This window comes from Pavona decussata, unplaced genomic scaffold (genome assembly GCF_977016875.1).
Source record: "Pavona decussata unplaced genomic scaffold, jaPavDecu1.1 SCAFFOLD_145, whole genome shotgun sequence".
Classification (NCBI taxonomy): Eukaryota; Metazoa; Cnidaria; class Anthozoa; order Scleractinia; family Agariciidae; genus Pavona; species Pavona decussata.
Genome location: NW_028145558.1, coordinates 613,120 through 636,465, shown reverse-complemented (window position 1 = coordinate 636,465; position 23,346 = coordinate 613,120). Strand labels below are relative to the sequence as shown.

At 38.8% G+C, this 23,346-nt stretch overlaps 2 protein-coding genes and 1 long non-coding RNA gene across 5 annotated transcripts in view; 1 reads left to right on the top strand and 2 right to left on the bottom strand.

The window, feature by feature from the left end:
- Positions 1 to 4,502, top strand: part of LOC146466326 (uncharacterized) — a 58,969-nt gene extending 54,467 nt beyond the window's left edge. Inside the window, exon 3 of the long non-coding RNA XR_014868041.1 lies at positions 4,381 to 4,502. This is a non-coding gene — a long non-coding RNA (uncharacterized LOC146466326). The remainder of the gene's footprint in view (positions 1 to 4,380) is intronic.
- A 2,362-nt stretch (positions 4,503 to 6,864) lies between these two features.
- LOC146466325 (fibronectin type III domain-containing protein-like) overlaps positions 6,865 to 23,346 on the bottom strand; it is a 31,230-nt gene continuing 14,748 nt past the window's right edge. For 2 of the 3 annotated variants that reach the window (XM_085127431.1, XM_085127432.1), the window contains exons 6-16: positions 22,761 to 22,963; positions 20,814 to 20,961; positions 20,386 to 20,516; positions 19,581 to 19,862; positions 15,435 to 15,722; positions 13,969 to 14,277; positions 13,109 to 13,179; positions 11,121 to 11,453; positions 9,252 to 9,468; positions 8,105 to 8,149; positions 6,929 to 7,221 (exon numbers count right to left, since the gene is read on the bottom strand). In XM_085127431.1, coding sequence (XP_084983557.1) covers positions 7,145 to 7,221; positions 8,105 to 8,149; positions 9,252 to 9,468; positions 11,121 to 11,453; positions 13,109 to 13,179; positions 13,969 to 14,277; positions 15,435 to 15,722; positions 19,581 to 19,862; positions 20,386 to 20,516; positions 20,814 to 20,961; positions 22,761 to 22,963 — 2,104 coding nt within the window. In that variant the 3' untranslated portion in view covers positions 6,929 to 7,144. Of the gene's footprint in view, positions 7,222 to 8,104; positions 8,150 to 9,251; positions 9,469 to 11,120; positions 11,454 to 13,108; positions 13,180 to 13,968; positions 14,278 to 15,434; positions 15,723 to 19,580; positions 19,863 to 20,385; positions 20,517 to 20,813; positions 20,962 to 22,760; positions 22,964 to 23,346 lie in introns of all 3 variants that reach the window. The other variant, XR_014868032.1, reaches the window with a different exon arrangement.
- LOC146466314 (uncharacterized) overlaps positions 11,435 to 23,346 on the bottom strand; it is a 119,292-nt gene continuing 107,380 nt past the window's right edge. The window contains exon 7 of the transcript XR_014868034.1: positions 11,435 to 11,619. The gene's annotated coding sequence lies outside the window, so the exon portion shown is untranslated. The remainder of the gene's footprint in view (positions 11,620 to 23,346) is intronic.

Genomic DNA, 23,346 nt, shown 5'->3' with positions numbered 1-23,346 from the left:
TTGTCGGTGGTTAGGAACAATAAGATTTTTCTCCTCTGGGAGTTAACTTCCATTTTTATGCAAACTATGTGAGCAAAATTTCTTTTGTTTTGGCACTAAGATGGTGGCAATGCAATCAACCTATTAGGTACAGTGGATCAGGAGCTCTAAGCAAACCTTTCTCTAGGCTTTTATACCTGTCAACGTTTTCTGAGTCAAATGCGTGAGAGTTTTGTCTCGTCGTGAGCGGGATTTCCGAAAATGTCCGAGCCACTTCCGCAGATTTCCGACAATTTTCAGAAGTCTTCCGAACGTTGCCAAAAATGTCTGAAGATATTCCGACGACCTTTGAAAGCTTACGATTCGAGCGCTTTATAGACATTTGAAAGCCTTTGCGATTGTTATAAAGAGCAAAGAAATAATACATAACAAATCTAAAATGAAATGCAATTTTTTAGAAGAACTCGTCTGGATTGTGAGTCAGACGTGAGAAGTTGTCCTCGATGCTTGAGATAGGTGTCTTTAGTCCACAGGCGTGAGACTCACGCATAAATGCATGAGAGTTGGCAGGTATAGGCTTTGGGAGTTCCTCTGTTACAGTACTGGTGGATTTTATTGCATGACTAGGTTTTTGAGTAAAGTTATGTTTATACTTATTTATAACATGGCAAGCCATTTGCTCCAAAATTTTGCTTCCAAGAATAGTTGTCAAAACATACAGTGTAGATACCCGGGTTGGGGTGGGGGACTCTCATATGAAAGGGGCGGGGATGCTCCCTCCCCTCCCCCCCCCCCCCCTCCCTGGCAAAGATAATTTCAATGGTGTAACTGAGGATGCTAATGCACTGACTTTACTGAAGGTGGCCTTTGGACCAGGTGATAGTATACTTGACTTAGAACTAAGGAACTGAACAAATTGCTGCACAGATAGTAATTAGCAGAATCAATATGTCTTGGAAGTTGCAAAAACTGAACTTGTTGTTCAAAAAATATTCATATCCTAACCACCTGAGGAATTTTTTTTTTTTAGATTTGAACCTCCAACCCCTCAGAAATTCCAGTTTAGCTAATTAATACTGTACCTTGAAAATGTATGCTTTTGGGGACCCCTCGAAAAGGAATTTCCAACGACTCTCCTTGGGTGCATATATGGATATTTCCTGGTCTCACACAATAATTTATGTTAGAACAGTTTTCAATTGAGTGTTGTAAAACCGAAGTAGTCACTCCAGCCAATTGTAATAGGTGCAAAAAGTGCAATGAACCAACCATAATTCAAGGCAATTGCATGTAATCAGCGCCAAGTTCGGGAAAACATGTGCTAGCGAGGCATGATTGGGTTTGGTTTTATATCTTATTGGTTCAGAAAGTGGCACAAGTTTTATCAACCAATCACAGAACGTAGTATTATGCAAAACCAAAGCAAAAAAGCAATTTATTTTGACACTCAACTAAAAACCGCCCCAACAGATGCCACAAGTCCAGTGTGGACCAGTCCAGGTTTTTGACCTTTACAGCACAGATCTTACAGTTTTGTTTGATATCTTCAAAAACTTAATATAATTCATAACCCCATTGACCTATCAAATGGTTGATGATACATTACATGCAGTGACTTTATATTGATAAACCTCCTCCTTATTAGTATGCAGTGTTTTATCAGCTGATAAAACACTCCTCATCAGTATGCGATGTTCATCAGCTGATAAAACACTCCTGATTAGTATGCGGTGTCTAATATCAGCTGATAAAATACTCCTCATTAGTATGCGGTGTTTTTCTTGTATGCTAATTTCCAACGTTCGGAAAAGCATAATTGTTATAAAGTCTATTGACACATGGTTTTTCAGGAATGTTTTTGAAGCGGTTCAAAAAACTTGCAGCACATGTTTTATCGGGTCTTACAAAGAACCATGAGGAGCAGCCAAGTGGTTTTAAAGCCTATAAAACACTCCTGCTCGTTTTTGAAACAATACTTAAACAAGAAGTTCTGTGTCTTTCAAAGGAGTAAGAAGCCCCTTGATTAGGGGAGGGAAATGAAAGACCATTGCCCTAATTTATAACAGGTACAGTGTTAGCAATATTGACCAGTGTCATAAGATAGGGAAATGCCATTATGAAAAACATTTGCATCTGGCATAAGAAATTGGTACATTATTGGAGCTGGCGTGAGATTGGAGTTTTCAACCCGCAGGGGTGAGACATATCTAGGCCATGAGAGTTGGCAGGTATAATGTTACGTGCCATAAAATGTATACTCAGGTGGCTTGTTAAGGGAGCATAATGTCATGGGGATTTTTCTATTTGTCTGTTAAAAGTGCTCAAATATTTGATCAGGAACCTCTTTTAATTGAACACGGCAGCCTCCCAGCCAACTATATGTTCTTATGATGTTTGTACCGGTATTTATTTTTTTCTCTTGTATATTCTCTAGTGTAATGGTTACTTTTATCTCAATTATCACTTGGCAAAATGAAATGAAATGAAATTAAGTAAATAATAAATAAATAAATAAAATAAATAATAAATAAATAAATAAACAAATGAAACTGCCAGTAGAGCACCGGAAGGAAAATATGAAATGATTTCTCTTAACAAGAAATTAAACTATAATATAATCATCTTTTGGTCATTTTTCCAATATACATAGGATTGTTGAACCCATTTTCATCCTAGTTATCTGCAGCCAAAGTTGAACGAAACCAGTTTCTGTGAACTAGTAAGGTTTTAAAATAATGTTAACAAAACTGAACCATTACTTTGACATTTCCATCCATACAAATATGTTTTTAATTGTCTATTCAAAGAGACACTAAAATTAGATGACACTGGCCATTCAAATTTCAGGTCCCAGTACATCCGTGTACATGCATGTACCAGTGAAAGAAATATTATTTCTGTTCCTGCATAACAGGGCTCATGTCCTTTTAAATCTTTGTTGAGTAATGCAGATAAAAAGGCTAATTATGATAAATGCATTAAATCAATACCATCTGGGAATTTTTTTTCTTTTTTTTTTTGCTGCAAAATAAAAGTCCTGTATGTATAAAATAAAAGTAAAATAAAAGTCCTGGACTTTGCAAATTTATTGTGCCGTGTACGGCCTTTTTAACTTGTAACCTAATTTGTCAATCATGTATAGATAAGAGAGAGAATTTTGACCTATTTTGAATGGCTTTTATTTATTGCAATTATGCACAGCATTGGTGATACTGAACCTGTGAATCTCATATGTGGCATAATTTATGTAATGTTTAAAATACAAGCAGCAGTGTTTTAGGGGGAGCAGGGTTGGCGCAGTGGTAGAGCACTCGCCTTCCACCAATGTGACCAGGCTCGATTCCCAGACTCGATGTCATAAGTGGGCTAAGTTTGTTGGTTCTCTACTCTGCTCTGAGAGGTTTTTCCCCGGGTACTCTGGTTTTCCTCTCTCCTCAAAAACTAACATTTGATTCGATTTGATTTGTGCTGTTTTGAGCTGGGTTGATTTGAATTGCTTTGATTTAAAAGGGGATACCCTCGTTATATTTAGGGATAACCTCTGGTATCTCCTGTTCATGGTATTGATGTTCACATTGATCAGATTTTATAAAGTATTATTATTGTTATTGTTTATCAAGATTTAAAACCAACAGGCACAGCCGAGTGGTTTTAGACCTGGTAAAATATGTGCTGCGAGCTGCTTCCTGCAAAAGCATGTGTCAAGAGAGTTCATAACAATGATGCTTTTGTGAACGTTGGAAATTAGCATACGAGAAAAACATTAAAAGCCACATACTAATAAGGGGGAGGTTTTATTGGGTTTTAAAACCACTGCAGATAAATTTATCAACCACTTGTCAGGTCAATGGGCTTATGAATTATTAATGAGTTTTTGAAGAATTTTTAGAAGACAGTGTGAAAAGGTTAAAACAGAGCAGGAAAACAATACTTTATGTTTTAAACAAAGAAATAGTTGTGAGGTTTTACACCAACCCATAATCAGTGCTGTCAATAAGTTTTGAAGTAGACATTCCCATTGGGCAAGCTTTCTAGGGGGGTTTGGGGGCATGTTTCCCCCCCCCCCCCCCCAGAAAATTTTGAAATTTAGATGCTTGCAAATGCTATTTATGCCTTTAGGCCACAATAAGAGAGAATTGATGTACTCCATACTCCCCACCCCTCTCCGCAATGCTGGTATGGCCAATTTCCGTACCATACCCTCGTTGAGTGTGGCAATAAACTCCTGAAGACAGTGATAATGCTCCCTTGTATTCAGTCCCAGTCTAATATTACTTATAGGTGATGTGAACATCTCATTTTATCAGGGCCCTACTTTCGTGATGTGGGCTCCCTGTATATTATTATCGTTATTGTCATCATTATTATTGTCATTTCTGTTTTTATGCATTTTTATTTTAGTTGTTCCTACTGACAAAGGAAGAGCTTACTAAGTATGATCAACAAGTGAATGGCCGTGCAATAGATGCCGTGGCTGAAGCTGTTGATAGTCGGTGAGTAAACAGTGAGATGTAACATGTTTTAACCCTTTGTATGGATTAACAAAAAAAGGCCCTCTCTATGTTCCATCCTTTTTTGGCTGGCAATTATGTAAATAGATCATAGTGTTCATTTCTAAAGAAACTGTGTGACTACATCAGTGGGGAAGTAGAAACAAATGTTTGGTTTTACATGCACAACAGAGTGATAAGGTATTTTAGTCACCATTATTAGATTTGAGTACTGGTGTTGCCAGCATTTAGCCCTTCACTCTAACAGAGGACTAATGCTTGAAACAAATTCAGCACTCGGATCTCTTTATGGTGGCCAAATTATCTTTTCAACTCTGTTTAGAAAACCAAACAATAATTTTATACACAAATTATGTATCTGGTTTTAATGTAGACTATGTTTTCACTGTTAATATTTTATGTAAATATTGGACTCCATTGAAAGCAGTCCCTTTGAACTGGACATTTCCTTTTTGAATTTACTGCATTATTTTTGGCACCTAATGTATTTAGAACAGTGAAAAATAAAATCAATAAAATACAAAAAAAAATGTAATGTTTAAAACACGAGCAGCAGTGTTTTATCGGCATTTAAAACCATAAGGCGCAGCCAAGTGGTTTTAGACCCGATAAAACATGTGCAGGGAGTTTTTTGAACGGCTTCAAGAGTTCATAACAATGGCGCTTTTGTGAACGTTGGAAATTAGCATACACTGTACGAGAAAAACATTAAACACCCCATACTAATAATGAAGAGGTTTTTATGGGGTTTTATAACCACTACACGTGATGTTTTATCGGCCATTTGATAGGTCAGTGTGCTAATGAATTATTAATGAGTTTTTGAAAGGTTCTTAATGTAACCAGAAATGGGCATCTCTCTCAATCTTGAGTAACTTGCTTTGAAAAGCTTCTCGACAATATTTAATAATAAAAAAAGTTTATGAATTTTTGGCTTGTTAATGGTGAGTAACTTAGGGCAAATAATGATGATGATGATGTTACTATCCTCTTCTGCTGCTGTGCCTTGAAGTGGCGAGGAGGCTTCTATGTTCGCGCGCAACAATTATTGTAACTTGAAACCGTTGTGTCGTCTTCGCAAATTTTCTGGCTTGTCTTTAAAGTCCATTAGGGACGGACCATTAAAAAAGTGATGGGGAAGTGGGGAAAAACAAAAAAAATTGTGAAAGCAAAGATGCCTGGAATTTTTGCGGTAAAACGATGGAAGCCGTTAAAGAGCAGCCAATCAAAAATTTTTTTTTTTTTGCGAATTCTCCAGATTCTCTCCTGGCGCCCACCAACTGACCAAAAAGCCTGAGGACTCTGGGTACGAGATTGGCTCCTATGCAAATTGCGGTTGGAAAGTTGAAAGACGCTTGCCCTCAGTCACGTGTATCGAAATGAATGAATTAAGAAAGCTAAATTCTAAAGAAAAATTTTGTTGCAATAATTTATGTATTTAAGTCTCTTTCGTACAACCTGCTTATTGTTACATCTTTTAAACTTGGCTGGAGTTACACTGAGTGCTAAATGGAAAGCATGTAAATCAACATACACGTAATACACTCTCGGAATAACAAGCTCCTTTCTTGTGTTGGATTATGAGTTACTTTTATTATCTCTGAAAGACTGAATACAATTGTACGCCGAGTCACAGATTTATTTTGAGACTTTCAATCTCTAAATACGCCAACTACGCAACGCCATTTTGACCATTACTCCTTCCATTATAAGCACTCGGTCACACTCCAGTTTGCATTGCGCTGCTTGTACGTCACCCTCGATTGGAACTGAGCCGTTGGACACTCTTACTCTACTTCGAACGACGCCATGAACCCGTCTTCCTGCTGGTCACTCAGTTCACTGTTCAACGTGAAATCTTGTTAAGGTGGGTCAAATCGTCACGGTGACCAACACAGGTCACCTCGAATTCATCATCAGCAATGATAGTATCCACAGATTCGCTATTTTCCAACGTTCCTATCAAGGGTGACTCACGAGCTGCAAATCTTACAATGGCGACCAAGATGCACCAAACACAGCTGGCCATCGTCATACATAAAATGACTCACAGAAAGCAGTCGAAACGTCGCGATTTATAATTGCAATATCTTAAGTCCCGTTTGAACGGTTTCAACGTTTGCTTCAACATGCGTTCAACACAGTTGTTGAACCAAATGTCGGGGCCGTTTGAACAGGTCGTTCTACATTGTTGAAAGCGTCAAAAATACTGAAAGCTTGTTGAAAGTGTGTTGAATCAACATCGATCCAACAATTCCTTTGTTCTTGAAAATGTTGAATGGCGTTGAAACCTTTTGAACACTCCGTTCATCCAACATTGCCCAACATCCGTTCAACTTTTGTTGAACCAATGTTAGGCAAATTTTGAAACCGTTTAAACGGGCCTTTTAGTGACTCTATCGTGAGACAAAGGTTAAAATGATCAAACCATATATTAGTATTCTTTTGGGCTTTTTCACCCTGACAATCACACTACGCAAGATTATGAGACTAACAGCTTTAAATCACTGAGCTTAAATGTACAGTTATGATGGTGAGCAATTTTCGCAGGATGTGAAGTGTTTTTGTTTAGTTAGGTTTACTTAACGGTTGGCAAGGGCGAACCGTGCACATGTTTGGTATCAAAGTTATGTCCTGGTGGCAATGTGTCCAAATCAAAGGATTATAAGTCCGAGAAGGACGACTGCTGCGGCTACAAGTGTGAGGAACATATCCTTACTAATTGTGGGACCTGCGAAGAAAAATTAAAAAAAAAAAAACAGCTCGTTTGCGTTAAAATAATAACATGAAGTGTTGTGATGAATGTGAATGGCAGAATTTGAAACGACCACGTCGGATCAAAATTGTCTCCATTGCGTTTTCGATAATTTTCGCTTGTTTGATTTAATTACACTACGCAGCTGACGTAATCTTGGGTAATTGATTTTCCCACCCAAGAACTGATCATAACCAAGCTGTTGTTTACATTGTAGTTTGTTAGTAAACAAAATGGCAAATAGCAGGATTACAACATGCTAGGGGACATGGTTTTCATATCGTTGCTTCAAAAGACTAATAATTCGTAAAAGCAAAAGGGAATGCTTGACGTGAAAATTGCCTGCTCAGTTCATACAAAAGCCACAATATTATACACTACGTAATTACTTTAACGATTGTCCAATATACAAAGGACCTATATTTTGGAGTGAGTTGATAAGGTAAACGGTACACTTAAGGAGGGTGCCTTCTAACAAAGAAGTATTTTTGTTTGGTTTATGACTATGCGGGGAAAGCAGATCTTAGCAAGGGCGATTGGCGAACTTTTTTTTTTAGAGATAATAAACCAATATTTATTCTAAAAAACAGTAAACTTCAAAGCAATGTATGGTGCTAACTTACAAATTGAGGCTTTATTATCTCTGAAAATTGCAGTTACCCCAAATTTTCTTTTTGGATACCAAGAGCATTTGCTAAGTTCTGCTTTCTCTGCAAAGTTTTAAACCGCGTAAAAATACCCCTGTATTAGTAGGAAACTCGAATATCTCGAGATGCGCTAAACGCATGCGCAGTAACAAAGTAGGCACCGTCCTTAAGTAACCATGTCAACAAATTTCGAGCCATTACAAGTAACTGACCTGAATTACGTGGCGGTTTTTTCTTGTCTGCGCTGTTGTCACCAACTACAAAACAAGACCATACAAGGCTTTTAGTGGGCCGTTTTAACTCTATGTTTCGGTCTGCAATGCTACATTAGAGAACTTAAGCAACGACGACGACAAGGCAACGAGAAGGACACAATGCAATAGGTTTAATCAGTGGCCCTGCACATGCGTGAAATTGTCGTCAATATAGAAATTAAGCAACACGTTTACGACAAACGACAAGCGTGACATTCCCTAGGACTTACAGCAAATAGTTCAATTTTCAGTCCCTCTGCATTTGACAACTGAGACTCCTCAATTTCAAGTTAGTTATTAAAAGACAGTTTAGATGGTGTTTAACAAAACCACGTTCTAAACCATTTTCCATTTTGCCAACAATCACATCTAAGCATTGTCTGCTGCCGACGATAACAAGAAGGCTTGTATCCCTGACTAGAAAACTATTTATCTACTTAAAATAAACCACTTATAAACAGATTTGTATGTCCACTGATTGTCTTAAGCCGCGGCCTAAGTAAGACTTGGTTTAAATAACTGGCCCCACTGTTTTCGATTTCTCCCTGTAGGGATTCGGATTATCGTCAGTCTACTATAATTCACATTTAACACTGTATTAAGAACACTGCTTCTGTGATTTCAATGGGGAGTGGAGAGGTTGCAGTAATGGGAGGATCCTTCTTCCACCGGAGTTGGCCTCATAAGTTAATTGGCCGTAGATTTGTTAAAGATAACGTTTATCGTATCAATAATTCAGCATCCGGGACACACTAAAGTCCCAAGCCTTGCACAGCTTCCGAGCTAGCAACCGTCTATAGAGCCATCACCTCTCACTGATCAAAGTTAGACAGCTGCTTTCTTACTTTAGCCAAATCCGTGAGGGGATCAGAATTTTCAAGCACGAATGATATGTCAGCTACATGCAGGGTTAACTTCAGTCAAAAAAGGAACATAAAAACAAAATCCCTCCGCTTGGAATATCTGTTGCCGTCAATCTTGTTTTGCAATTTTAAAAGACTGCGAGGATAAACTACCAAAAGTCTTAGGCACCATACATTTTGTTAAATAAGATTTCAATCTTCTAACACTCAAACAAACAACAACAAAAACGAATTAAGCTTACCAAGTTCGTCCGTAGAAGCAAAGACCTCAATACTCGCTGGCCCTTCACCAGCCCTGTTGTAAGCCCTGATTGTCATGGTATAGTTGGTGCTCGGCCTCAAATTGGTGACATTATACCTTTGCGTATCTCCTCCTGTAACATTAGTGAGCGTTGCATGGCTTGGAATGGCACGTCCACGGGTCTTTGCAGTGACACGGCTTTCATTCCAGTAATAAATCTATGAAGGTAAAGTTGAACGCATGAAAATAAGATAGGCTTTTCTCTGCATATGCATGTGAGTCATAGTTCAGTTAACAAATAAAGAAGCCTTGACTGTGCTCTATTCTGTTGTAAAGCACGCACGAAGCGGTTAGAGCACAAAAGAAGTGTAGGGGGAAACACGAGACGTAGTCGAGTGTTTCTCCCTACTTCTTGAGTGCTCTAGCCGCTTCCTAAGTGCTTTACAACAGAACAGAGCACAGTCGAGGCTTCTTTATTTGTTTTATGATAAAGAATTCTTTCATTTCCCCCCGCATTCACCCTCATTTTCAAAACCAACTTCATTTTCCGAACGAACAGATCTGGCGTCAGCGTGCATCTGTACTCTGATAAAGCACGCTAAAATAAGCCAATCACAATCCTTGTTAGAATGTTTCAAATGATTTGATTGGTTGAACAACACGAAAACTGTCAGACATGTCAAAACAAGTCATCAAAGTTTACAAACTTTGCTCAGTTCGAATGTAACGCCTGTAGCGTCAGCGCCTCTTCAGTTTTCCCTGTTAAAAATCAGGATGGAAAAGTAAAATGTTCATTGAAATCAGGTGGATTTGAGGCTCGTGAAAATCTGGACGTCATCAACATGGCAATTCGAAAACAAACTGCTTTAAAGCTTGCGGCCGGTAATAAACCAACTGCTGCGCTGTGTTTTGTGAATGAACAACAGTCGAATTCACGGGAGCAAAAGGAGTGCTCGAACTGTTGACACCGTTAGAAAAAGGGCTGCTGTGGCTTCCCACTCAATGCTCCAGAGAGGATATCTGAACAAGCTGTAAGTTGTTCACTCGAAGGGCGAGCGTTGTAATTTCACTGCGGTGAGCGGAGGTGGCCATGATGCGGCGTGATAGAACTTGCACCAAAAATTTAAGGATCTTGTAAGCTTATTTGTGTATTCGTTAGCTAATTAAATTATCAGTTCTCTCAATTTTTTGTTTGATCTTTTTGTACGAGAATATAGCTAACGAGCGTTTACGGGACCTTTTAACACTTGTTTAAGCTTGTGAAATTTTTACATCTTTCGTTCTAAAACTTGAGCTGTCCATTTTCTGCTATCTTTGGTGTTTATCGTCTCTTCGATGTAATTTCGACCATTTCGTCGGTTGACATGTTTGCAAATCTCTGTTTGTTTATATTTCTACTTGGCTCTGTGTTTTAGTCGCTGACTTCTTCGGAAACTTCACTTTCAATCACCGTGTTATTTGTACTGTTTTTTTTACCTTGTATGCGCACAGGATGGTCTATGTCCAGCTTGTTTACGTTCTCTAGGTTATAAAAGACGTCTGTATCGAAAAATTATAATAATAATAAATAAATAAAACCGAGAGAGAGAATTCCAGGAATTTCACAAACGGGTTGATGGCGTGACACCGTTGCTCCGTGAATCTGTACTCTGATAAAGCACGCTGTTTCAACTAATCAGCGCGCGCGTTATATCGAAATTTTATTATAACATCAGTTAACCTCATTTCATTTTACTCTCTGCTAGGCATGTTGTTTTAATTTATGTTACCTTTTGTTCACCGTTTTATCCAGAATACCGAACCCGAGGACAGGTCAAAGTTGCATCAGTAGAAGACAATATCAAGAAGAGAAAGTGGAGGAACAGCTTACCCTGTAGCCATCTACGCTTCCTGTAGAGACAGGCCTCCACGAAAGCTCAACAGTACGTACAGTCACTGTTTCCACGGTAACGTTTTCTAGTCTTCCAGAAGGTGGGTCTTGCACCAGATACGAACTTGCCAATGGACTCTTGGGTCCGAAGCCTTCGTCATTTCCAGCTTGGATCTGGAACTCCCATCGTACAAAATAACCAGGATCTGATATATTAAATACACCAATCGTAGGGTCGGTAATCTTTGGGGCCTCTGTCAAACTTTCTCCAAATCTCCCATACCAGAGTTTGTAGTAAAATCCCGGCGCGTTCCAATCCGCCATTGACATGGGCTTAATTCCAAAACAAAAAAAGCAACATCAAACAAATAATCAAACAAAAGGAAATGGCCAAGAGCAACTACGACAACGTTATCACGAGAAATGATCCAATGGTTTACTACAAAGGGAAGTATCACGGAGATTTTGGGCTTTTGTGATGGAAATGGTGGGACAACACCTTCACTCAGGTACAAAATACAGTCGAACCTCCCTTTGCGACCACCTCTCGTAAGCGAACACCTCTCATTAGCGACCACTTTTCCAAAATACCAAAAGTTTTCAGGTCAAATCGCTATAGATAGAACCTCTCGTAGGCGACCACCTCTCGTAAGCGACCACTTTAAGAGATGATTGTTTGAAATTTTCAATTGTTTTTAACCTCCCGTAAGCGACCACTTGACACACAATCTGCTGTATCTCTCACAAGCGGAAATTGAAAAATGTGTCGCTTTAACATATTGGCCACATCATTACAGCGGACGCCGTAAATCTCACAGTCTGCAGAAGTGTTTACCGATATAGCTTAGCATTAAAACAATTGACAAAGTACGCATGCACTTTACTTCACACTGAAAAAAACTTTAATCAGATTGAATTCCTTGTAGGAAAGAAAAGCTTTCTTATCTTTTATCTTTATTATCTTTTTGCTTATGTTCCGTTCCCTGAAAATTTAGACAGCGCTACCTAAAGTAAGAAAAGAGTCAAGTTTCTTTCACAATAATTGTCTCAATCGCTGTATTAAGTAATTTGTGAGATAAAAACCATAATCACCATAGACCCTAAGATTTTTGCGTAGAATAATTTTGGACCAGTCTTAATATACCTGTAGCTAAGAAAAGTTATTACTATGGGTTTCGATAAGCACTGGCAAAAGGGTTAGGTCTCCGCAATTACCATATGTAAATTACCCGAAATTAAGACCCCCTATGGTCTGACCTCTGGTAAGCGACCACCTCCCGTAAGCGACCACATATCCTTGACATTATGGGTGGTCGCTTACGGGAGGTTCGACTGTAATTCTAAAACGTCAAGAAAAATAGATCGACAGAATTTCTGAACTCATGACCTTTTTTTTTTTTTTTTTAGCTTTTAATGAGTTAACCGGTATAACAAACCATAGGTTTTTGACTGATCAAAATACTCCCAGTATCAGAAGTGTTTTAATTCAACTCCAGTACTGTGGTTTCCTAGATTTTTATTTTTGTTGTTTCAAAGCGCATTTACGCATCTTAATTAAGAGCGACTTCCTAACAGCGTAAATGATTTTAGGATTAATATTACTTCAGGCTTTATATGTGTGGATGCAACTAAAGGCCCGTTTAAACGGTTTCAACATTTGCTTCAACATTTGTTCAACACTTAATGGAACCAGATGCTGGGGGTGTTTGAATAGGTCGTTCAACATTGTTGAAAACGTAAAAACTGTTGAAAGCGTGTTGAATCGAATTCAAATTGGTTTAAACATTCATTTAACATCCATACAACATTTTCATTGTTGTCGAAAATGTTGAATGGTGTCGAAACCGTTTGAATGCTCCAACATCTGCCCAACGTCCGTTCAACTTTTGATGAACGAATGTTGGTCAACTGTTGAAACCATTCAAATGGGCCTGCAAGTTTTTACAATGAATTAAAGCTTGCTTTACGTTTCAATGGCGGTTACTTACAGTCCACAATATATCAAGCTGCCCTGCCTTCCCTGGAACTCCCCTTAGGTTGTCAGGCCATTTATCTGGAACTGTTAACAGGACAGTAAACAGAGAGGTTAAAAGGAGAGTTTTACATTTCGGCGCATGTGCATGAATGTAAATAATGTTTTCTCTTTCTTGTCAATTTTATGGCTGAAAAAAAAAAAGCGCTCTCACATGTACTTCAGCAATCACATACTTTAATTAGCCCAAGCAAAATGACGGATGAGCCAAATTTACAGAGATTTTCATTGGATTACACCGACCATATAAACCGACCAATAAATTCATTGTTTTGTATTTTAAAGGAGGTCGACTAGCAATAGAGTTATTTCAGTAGAGTTATGATTCAGAGTTAGAGTTAACGTCAGGATTTTGGCAGTCCAAAATCCTAAATTCAAGATTTTGGAAAGCCAAAATCCTGAATTCAAGATTTTGGAGGCCCAAAATCCTGAATTCAATATTTTGGAGGGCCAAATTGCTGAATTCAAGATTTTGGAAGGCCAAAATCCTGAATTCCAAAATCTTCAATTCAGGATTTTGGCCGTCCAAAATCTTGAATTCAAGATTTTTTTAACTCTAACTCCACGCTATTACTCTTTGAAAATAATAACTCTAATTAAGTAGCTGTCCCCATTTTAAAGCTTTTTAGAATTATTGTTGCTTAACTATCTTTGATACCCCCAATTTTCTTTTTGGATTCCAATAGGCCTTACTAAGACCTGCTTTTCCCGCATAGTCAACAACTGGGCAAAATGCATCTGTATTAGTAGGCATCGTCCTTAGTTTTTGTTTTCGGCTAAACGCCTGTTTGTATATGTAGCAAATAGCGAACATACCTCCGTGCATAGTTGGGCAGTCTGTAATGATTGGTAAACTGGGACGGCTTGATCCAACGCGGTTCACAGCTCTGACACGGAAATGAAGTGTGGCCCATGCGATGAGATTTAATGAGACTGAAGTTGTGGCATTGAGATTTGTGACATTTGCAGTCACTCGCCACACATCATCAGGGTGGTCTAACTTTTGTTCGATCAGAAAATGTTTGATTGTGTAATCATAGGATGCACCACTGATCCATCTGAGAACTGTGCTGTGATTGTGGCAGTTTGAAGATAATTCAAGATTTGTCGGAGGATTCGGAACAACTAAAGAGAAAATAAAAAACCCCGTCTAATTTTCAAAATCTGAATAAAAACTGGGTGTTTTAACACTCCCGAAAGCGACCAGTAAATCTTGGCATTTAGGGCGGGACGCTTAAGGGAGGTTCGACTGTATGTAATCATTACACCTTGATGTATCTCTTTATTTCTCCAAAATTACGCAAAGTTACCACTATTGCCTGCAAAATAGTCGAAACCAATGTAATGTGTAAAACACGAGCAGCAGTGTTTTATCGGGTCTTAAAACCACTAGGCGCAGCCGAGTGGTTTAGACCCGATAAAACACGTGCAAGAAAGTTCATGGCAATTATGCTTTTGTGAACGTTGGAAGTTAGCATACTTGAAAATCATTAAACACCGCATACTAATAAGGAGGAGGTTGCATCGGGTTTTAAGGGCACTTCACGTGATGTTCTATCGGCCATTTGAGAGGTCAAATGGCTTATGAATTATTAATGAGTTTTTGAAAGAAAAATACTAAACCTTGCGAGGACAGACGCATGAAAAAGTGACGTCAATTTGTTTTTTACTGTAATAAAAAGCCGGAAGGAACAAAATGAAGTCAAAACACGGGGTAAAAATGCAAGAAACTTTAATTTTATTAAATCTGACGAAACCAAATCAAAAGCTTGTCCGACTGATTGACGTTTCACAAAGCGCGCGCGTTACAACTGACGTCATTCATGTGCCTGTTCAACAAAAAAGATTCCATGTTGCCGTCCATCTGTTCAGTAATAGATCACAGATAATGTCAAAATGAAGGAAGAACAAAAAAGTGGCACGCGACGCGCAGCCGAGTGTGCCACTGATGTTCTTGCCACATTTTGACTTCTCCTGTGATCTATTGCTGAAGAGGTGCACGGCAACATGAAATATTTTTTGTTTTATATAATAAAGAAGTAAAAGTTTTAATGGTGACGTCATCTATGCGTCTGTCCTCTAATAGATCATAAGTAAGAATCAATCAAAATGCGTGTAGAATTCAGCTTATTATATAACCGCTTATTGACAATGAAAATTAGCCAATGAACGCGCGAGATTTTCTGCAGTTATTGCGAAATAATTTATTGACACTAAAAAAAGATCAGGGGTATTGTTAAGATGTCACTACAGGCAAGGCTTTCACTGTAAGTACTTATTACCTGCAATGGTAATGTTAGCGGATGCTGTGTCTTCTGATTTCTTTGGTTCCGGTGTATACGCAACACAAGTATAAAGGCCAGCATCATCAACTGTGGCGTTAGCGATAGACAGAACATGCCGTGATTCTAGCCACTGTGACTTGTCACTGTAGACGATACTTGCATTGTCTTTCTTCCATACGTAACGTAGTTGAAGTATGGCATCGGCTGTTGCTTCACATCGTAGGTCGATTCGATTGCCTTCATCTACGGTCTGGTCTTTTGGTGGTATGACGATCTTTGTCTTCTCTGAAACAAAGGTTGCTCATTGGCTTTGAATTGCCCTTTGCGAAGTTCAAATGGAGAATAAGGACGAGTTCTTAAATTTTTATTTATTCAAAACTTAAAGTGCTTATGAAGTAAAAAATGTTTTACGTTTTTTTTTTGAAGTTTACCATGTCTTACTTACGAAATTATAAAAGAAATGCGCTGGAAAAAACAATAAGATGCTTTTTTAGTCGTACAAAGTAGCCCAAAACGAGAAAAATAGTGTCCCGGGGCTGGGAACTAGTTTGGCGTTTGATGACGTAGCAAATGCCTCAGAGATTTGTTTACAACACATCTTGCCTTGATGTTACATGGAATCACCCAATATTTTTATCGCGAAAATTTTCGTGTTCAAGGTTTTCCCCCCGCAAAATGTCGGACAATGACGAAGTAATGTCCTTAACCAAAACTTTTCCAACGGCTATCTGAAAGAGTCAAGCGATTCAGGCAAAATGGAAGTTGTTGCAATCGTTAGACCCGATGCGGATCATACTGGCGTCGAACAGCTCAAGAAAAAGACGAGGACGAAGATAAGATGGCCTTTCCGCTGCTGTTCTGCGCGCTCGATTCGAAGGCGACGTTTCAGTGAATGATTGTTGAGTACTTGGATATATTTTGCCGAAATGAAAAGGCGAAGAATTGCGTAGTTTGCTGGAAATTGTCTCTCCAAACTCGATTTTGTTCGATTTGAGAAAGCGAGAGAGCACAGATGCTGCGAGCGGAAATAGTACAGGCCCGTCAAAAACTCACTTTTGATGGAAGTAATAGTTTTTAAAAGTCAGATCGAGCGCGTTAACTCTCAAAACATGATGAATTTTCTGTGATGACCAACACGACGGTCCATACGCAAGGTCTTAATTTGAGATTGACAGACCCGGCTAAGCGACTCCCGCTGTGTGTCTGTTGTGTTGATAAAAGCCTTTGTAGTTTTGCTTTCTTGTATAAGAGATTCTTCCCTTTTGATCAAAATGTGGTGTCACCGCTTGTGATGGAGAGGAGAAATCCTCAAATATACTGAATGGAGGTTTTCTTACTGTTCGTTAGGATAAGATTGTATGCTAAAATTCCCGGGTACAATTGTAGCTCTGTGGCATTTGTTTAGGTTTATCGGCTCGAATTAAGCAAGATTTCTGGGAGCGCTAAGGATCCGTGGATTTCTCTACCCGTGATTTCATGCTTATGCTATTTAACTGCAGTAAGATTGTAGGATGTTTGTTTATCACGGATATGAGAGCGTAATATGTCTACACACATCTGATCATCGTTGTCTTTCGCCTTCGAGAGCTATGGCTTGAATCTCTCCTGTGAATTCGGGCAAACCGAATCTACTTCTGCCGTAAAGTTTCGTCTTTCGGAAAGTAATGTATACTCATTCCCGGCCTGCCAGTTTTTTTTCGCGCAGTTTGTCATATTGGAGTTACCAGCGGCATAATAAGTTGCCGAGATCGAAGAAACTCCCTTTGCCGCCATGACACTCGTGTGTTCCAAAGTATTTTCCACGTCACAACCTTGTGATACGATCGTTTTGGCCGCGCACAACATGGAGACACTTTCCGGAGCTAAATTCGAACCTTACAGGGATCATAATGGCGGATTGAGAAGGTTTTGTTCAGTAAGACCCACAAATTCAGACCGAAAAATTCATAAACTAACAAACCGTGACAAAATTTTTTTTACTTCATAGGCACTTTAAAAGTCCATCACAACAAAGATGACATTAAAATTATACATTTAACCAAGTTTGAGGTTCTGTCGTTAAATTGCAACCTGTTAGGGACCGTTCATTTTTTATGAGCATGGGGGGGCTGGTGGGATTTGGTTATTTACCACTACGAAACTGTATGACCCCCCCTAGCATGCAATTTTTTTCCACATGCCCCCCCCCCCAGCAGAAACAATTTTTTTCTGATGACCCCCCCCCCCCCCTCCCGCCCAACCAGAAACAAATCACACTCCTAACTTTAACAAAACGCTTATGTACTGTTTATATCAAAGATAAACGTAATTGTTACTGTGATTTCTTTACAGTACTATTAAAAAGTTACCGTTCTCTGCTTAGGTAAAGATTTCTCTTGTTTAAAAAAAACGTTTTATAGATAGCAACACGTTTACGACCACGGCAAACCCTAAATTTCCATTTAGATTCTCAAATGAACTAGAAAAATTAATCAAGCAAATGGTTAACGTGAAAAAACTCCCCTTCGAGTAGAAACAATTAATACACGTACAGATCTGAGTAACAAAATACGGATCAAAGCATACCAATCAACGATTACGAGTCATATTAAACAGAAAAAAACAGCGGACACACAGATATCAGGCGCGTAGGTAAGGGTTAGATAGGGGTGTTCGTTGAGCCCCAAATCTTGCTGAGCGCCGGAGGCGCTCTTACTAGGGGGGTCCGGGGGCATGCTCCCCCGGAAATTTTTGAAAATCTTACTAGGTTCCCAGAAACCTCATTTCCTGCATTTTTAGACCCATTTTAGGCGAATCACAAATTTGTTTTACAGCAGCTTTTTAAGCTATATACATCATTTCTGCGGCATAATTGTTTCAACTTAAACAAGAAAGTTCAATGTACATTCCGCGCCCTGCCAAGCTCTGATAGCTATTCGATCTGCTGATAGTCATACACCAAGCTGGTAAACTGCATCATTCTCGGGTGTAGGCCTTCGAACAAATGACTATCTCGTCAAGATTGACAGGCATATCATATTTGATATGCATTTAGAACCAGGGCGGACATTCTACTCACTCGCATGGTACACCTCATGTAGTTGTTCAACCTCCTCATTGTGCTTTTTCTTCCGCCAGTATTGATCTTCAAAGGGGGTTCGTTCAAACCCCTCGAACCCCCCTCCTACGCGCCTGGATATTAAAGTACTGCTATTAAAAATGACAGTTACAAGCTTTTCTGAAGATGGCCTCTGCTCAGATTTACCGTCAACTGAAGTCACCAACAACAGTTCTATTATTAAAAACTAATCTGGATGTTCACACTAGGCATACTACTGAGTCTACTGATACTCCTGGGTTCAAATAATTTACCAATCAACAGTCTTTATAAAAGTGAGTACTATTAAACAGAACATTAAACAATCTATTGATATAGTTCTGAGTACAACCACTTAATAGAAAACTACTCCCCCACGGATGATTCAATAGTGAGACTGTTACGTTTTTATATTGATTTGAACTTGTACAAACATAGGTGTCTACTTCAGTTTATATTCATTATTGCTTTTCCAACAGATATGCTTCATTTCCTCAGTTGTTGTTAATATGAAATGCAGATTTCGACCTCAGTATGTAAAACAAATTAAAAGTGGTTAGGAAATTGAAATAATATTCAATTTCTTCATCTGTTTCTGTGTTGAGCCACTTTCAATTTCCCCTACTAGCCAATTATTGCTGGTGACCCCCCCCCCCCCCTCTTTCACTCAATTTTGTTTGGTAGCCCCCCCCCCCCCTTTAGTGCCATTTTTTTTTCTCGTGGCCCCCCCTCCAAATCCCACCAGCCCCCCCATGCTCATAAAAAATGAACGGTCCCTTAGGAGGCTTTCGAAAATCGGAAAAAAATTGAGATTTTGTATGGACTTGGGGGGCGCCATCTAAACATTAGAGACAATATATTTGTTTAAAATTTGGGCAGCCTTTGACAGGTCACAGCCTGGTTACTACGCAACGAAACATAAACTAACTTGGACTTGGGGTACGCCATCTAAGTACCCATCTAAAAATTAGAGACGATATATTTGTATGGAATTTCGTTAACAAGGGGGGTGGGGGTGGGCATCTAGTGAATAAAAGAGATTCGAAATAAAAATGACTTATCCTTACGAAGGACTGTGGCTTCGGCTGTAGCTTCAGCGGTGGCCAAAAAGTTTGCGGCAGAGCACTTATATTGACCAGCGTCACGACTACGCTGAACATTGCTGATTACCAAGGTGCCATCACTTTCCAAACGGTAAGGGGAGGTCATAATGATTTCAGTTCCATTCTTGAACCACCTGTATAATCCTGGTCGAGGTACAGCATCGGGATCACATTTCAAACGCCCTTCGCTCTCTTGAAACAGGTAAAATGGCCCAAATCCTCTCTTTGCAAAAGACGCAGGCACAGCTGTTGATCATTAAAAATAATGTAAATCCAGTCAGTCAGTCACGCCAGGAGCAAATCTACACTGTATCAAATAATTATAAATTAAAAGCTTGATCACTCAATACAGCACTGTGCAAAAGTAATGAGAGCGAATTGCGACAAGGTTCGTCGAAATTCGGCGAAAAGTAGCGAAAAACAGCGAAATTTCGAAGGACACGAAACTTGAACAAATCTTCCGCAAATTTTGGAAGCCGCTATTGTTTTGACACGCTCGAAATACGGCCTTGTCGGCGAAATACAACTCGAAAATTCGTTCGAATTTCTCATTACTTTTGCACAGTACTGTAAGTTAAACACAATTCCAGACTTGATTAGCTTAATTAGCGGTCATTGTAAGATGTCCAAGGAACAGCAGTCACTAATCATTGTCTGCTCGTTATTTTAATGACTTGTGGAGCCAATAGAAAATAATGGGGACAAGATAGGAGAATTTGTTCTTTGACATTAGTGGTTTAAAGGGCGAAAAAAATAAATGAGTACTCACCTAAAACATTGACATAAGTGGAAGACACAATCATTCCATGAGTATTCTCAGCCACACATTGATAAATACCAGCCTCAGCCAATCTAACGACTTTGAAATGGAGCTTATTAACATCCCGTGTGACCTGTGATCTGTTCAAGGAAAGCACACAAACGTTTGTTCAGCTGTAGTGTAAATCAATGGCTCTTTATTAAACATTCAGCCAACTCACTCATCTACACTCTAATGTATTATTCTAGCAAACACCTTCCATTGAATATCGTCACGTTTAATTATTGGAAAATATGAATTAATTTCTCCCATTTCTTAAGATCAGTGCTGCAAACGTTTATAAAAAAATATTATTATTATTATTATTATTATTATTATTATTATTATTATTATTATTATTACTATTATTATTAAGATGAGCATGTGAGTGAACTTACGTGTCTGCCAAAATTTCTTGTCCATCTCTGTACCACCGAAAAGTTGGCTCAGGGATAGCGAACACATCACAAGTTAACGTCTCATTTCCATATATATGAATGGTTTCCTTGCTTTTTGGAGGGCTCCCAGATGTCCATCTTGGACTAACTGAAAATAAGGGTTAACATTAATATTATTGAGAAGATCTACAGAAAGATAAAAAGAAAAAGAGAAAAAGAAAACAAAAAAGCACACACTCGCTTCATGGTGGATACAGTCTTCATTTAAAATGCCTGGTTAAGGACGGTGCCCCCTAGTCCTTTTGCTACTGTTTATACGTTCTGCGCATCTTGGGATGGCTTGAGAACCTTGGGTGTCCTGTGGGCGGCGTCTACTAACACAGATATTTTTGCGTGGTTTATAACTATATATGCAGGAAAAGTAGATCTTAGCAACGGTTGTCAGTATCCAAAAGAAAATTGGGGGTGACCATGCATTTTTCAGCGATAATTGATGTTCAATTTAACAAAACAAAGAAATTAGTAAAAAGATAACGCCATACATTTCTTCGTATTTTAAAGGTTTTCGAAATTAATGTTGCTTAATTATCTCTGAAAAATGCACTGCTATCCCCAATTATATTTTTGGATATCCTATTCCCACAGTCATAAACTGTACAAAAATACCTTGGCGTTAGGAGGGACCTGAACCTTAAATGCTATGATTTTGGAAGTTTTCATGGTTTAACTTTGTTATCTGTTTGAGATTTTAAGGATCCTCTGTTAAGCAGCATACATGCACATTGTGGGCTCCGTCCATAGACCAAGGCATCCATCGGGATGATTATATATTAAGACGTTTTGTCATCTTTTATAACTTAGAAGGGGATATATTGCTGTACAGTAAATACATCGTTCGTTTATTACATATTATTTTTAGTAAGTTCAACTACTGCTGGTGAACACAGGAAGCGCAGTTTTTCGTCACAGCGCCTATGAAGAACCACAAGGGACTATAGAGCGAAAAATATTACTGGCTGAAGCTTCTAAAATGACTTACCTGAGAAAATCTGTTCAACCCAGTGGAGTAGCAAAAAGCTTTACTTGCATCCCTAGGATAATGACTACTTTTGCTACTGCGCATACATTCTGCGCATCTCGAGATACTCGGGTTTCCTATGGGTGGCGCCTACTAATACAGAGGTATTTATGCGCAGTTTAAAACTATGCGGAGAAAGCAGAACTTGGCAAGTGCTTTTGGTATACAAAAAGAAAATTGGGGGTAACAATGCATTTTTCAGAGATAATCAAGTTTCAATTTTGGAAAAATTGCTTTGTATTTCACAACTTTTCGGATTATTGGTGCTTACAAGGTGATTACCTCTGAGAAATGTGTGGTTACGTATTGGATTCCCAGAAATAGCCCTTGCTAACATCTACTTTCCCCGCATAAGTCATAAACTCCGCAAAAATACCGGTACTTCCTTACAATTAGGCACCGTCCTTTAAGCTAATAAAAAAGAGAGGTAAAAGAACTATAGTTATTATTCTTGCTGCTTGACTACGGTGTCTTGCTGTGTCAACAACATTGAGGCTAACGAATTGATATTCTTGCGAAAGTGTTGCAAGAAAGTCAAGCCTTTAGTACTAACAGTTTTTTGGTGAGTGTCAATGGCATCTTCCTGTACCAACAACATTGAGGATAACGAATTGATTTTCTTGTGAGTGTCTTCCAAGGAAGTCAAGCCTTAGTACTAACAGTTTTCAGGCTCTCGCGAGATGAATCTTGCATCTCTCTAGAAGCAAATCACACATTTTGACACAAGTGTCTCATCTCTCTACGCAACACTCGTCTCCAGAGTCGAGAGTCACATCTCACCAGGAAGATGAAAACTTTTCTTTGAGGGATACAGACTGCACTTCACTTATTTCTAACCTGTACTGCAGCTAAATTCATATTACATATACCTTCCACCACCAGGCTTGTAGTTCTTGGTTGAGCACTTCCTTGAGAATTGTCAGCCTCACAAGTATATGTGCCTTCATGAAATTCTCTTTGCACTTTGACAATAATCAGCTGCCTTCCATGGAATGCCTTTGGGATCTCCATTGAGTCTTTCCCATGCACGAGTACCACCCCATTCAACTTCCAAGTTATTTTTGGTGCAGGTCTGTATAAAATAACAATGTTTTGCTGTATGCTAGTATACACATCATAGGAATTTTCGCATTAATTTGGACTATAAGAAAATAATGGCAAAAAGGACAAAAGAAAACATAGACAAATGTTAAAAGCTTAAAATTGCTTTGAGAAAGTTAAATGTTCCTCTTTTGAGTACCAAAGGTAATAATAATTATTGTCTTCTGGTAGAGCATGTGGCAGATGTAGAATAAACAACATGGCACAGCAAAAGGTAGACTCTTACTTTAGTTGTAAAGTACAGTGTACCTACATGTAATCTCCAAGAAAGAAGAGAAGCCGAACAAAATTCTGATGGAGCTAGATTACGATGAGGTGCACAAAGGAACCGTATATAGCAAAGATCAAGCAGCT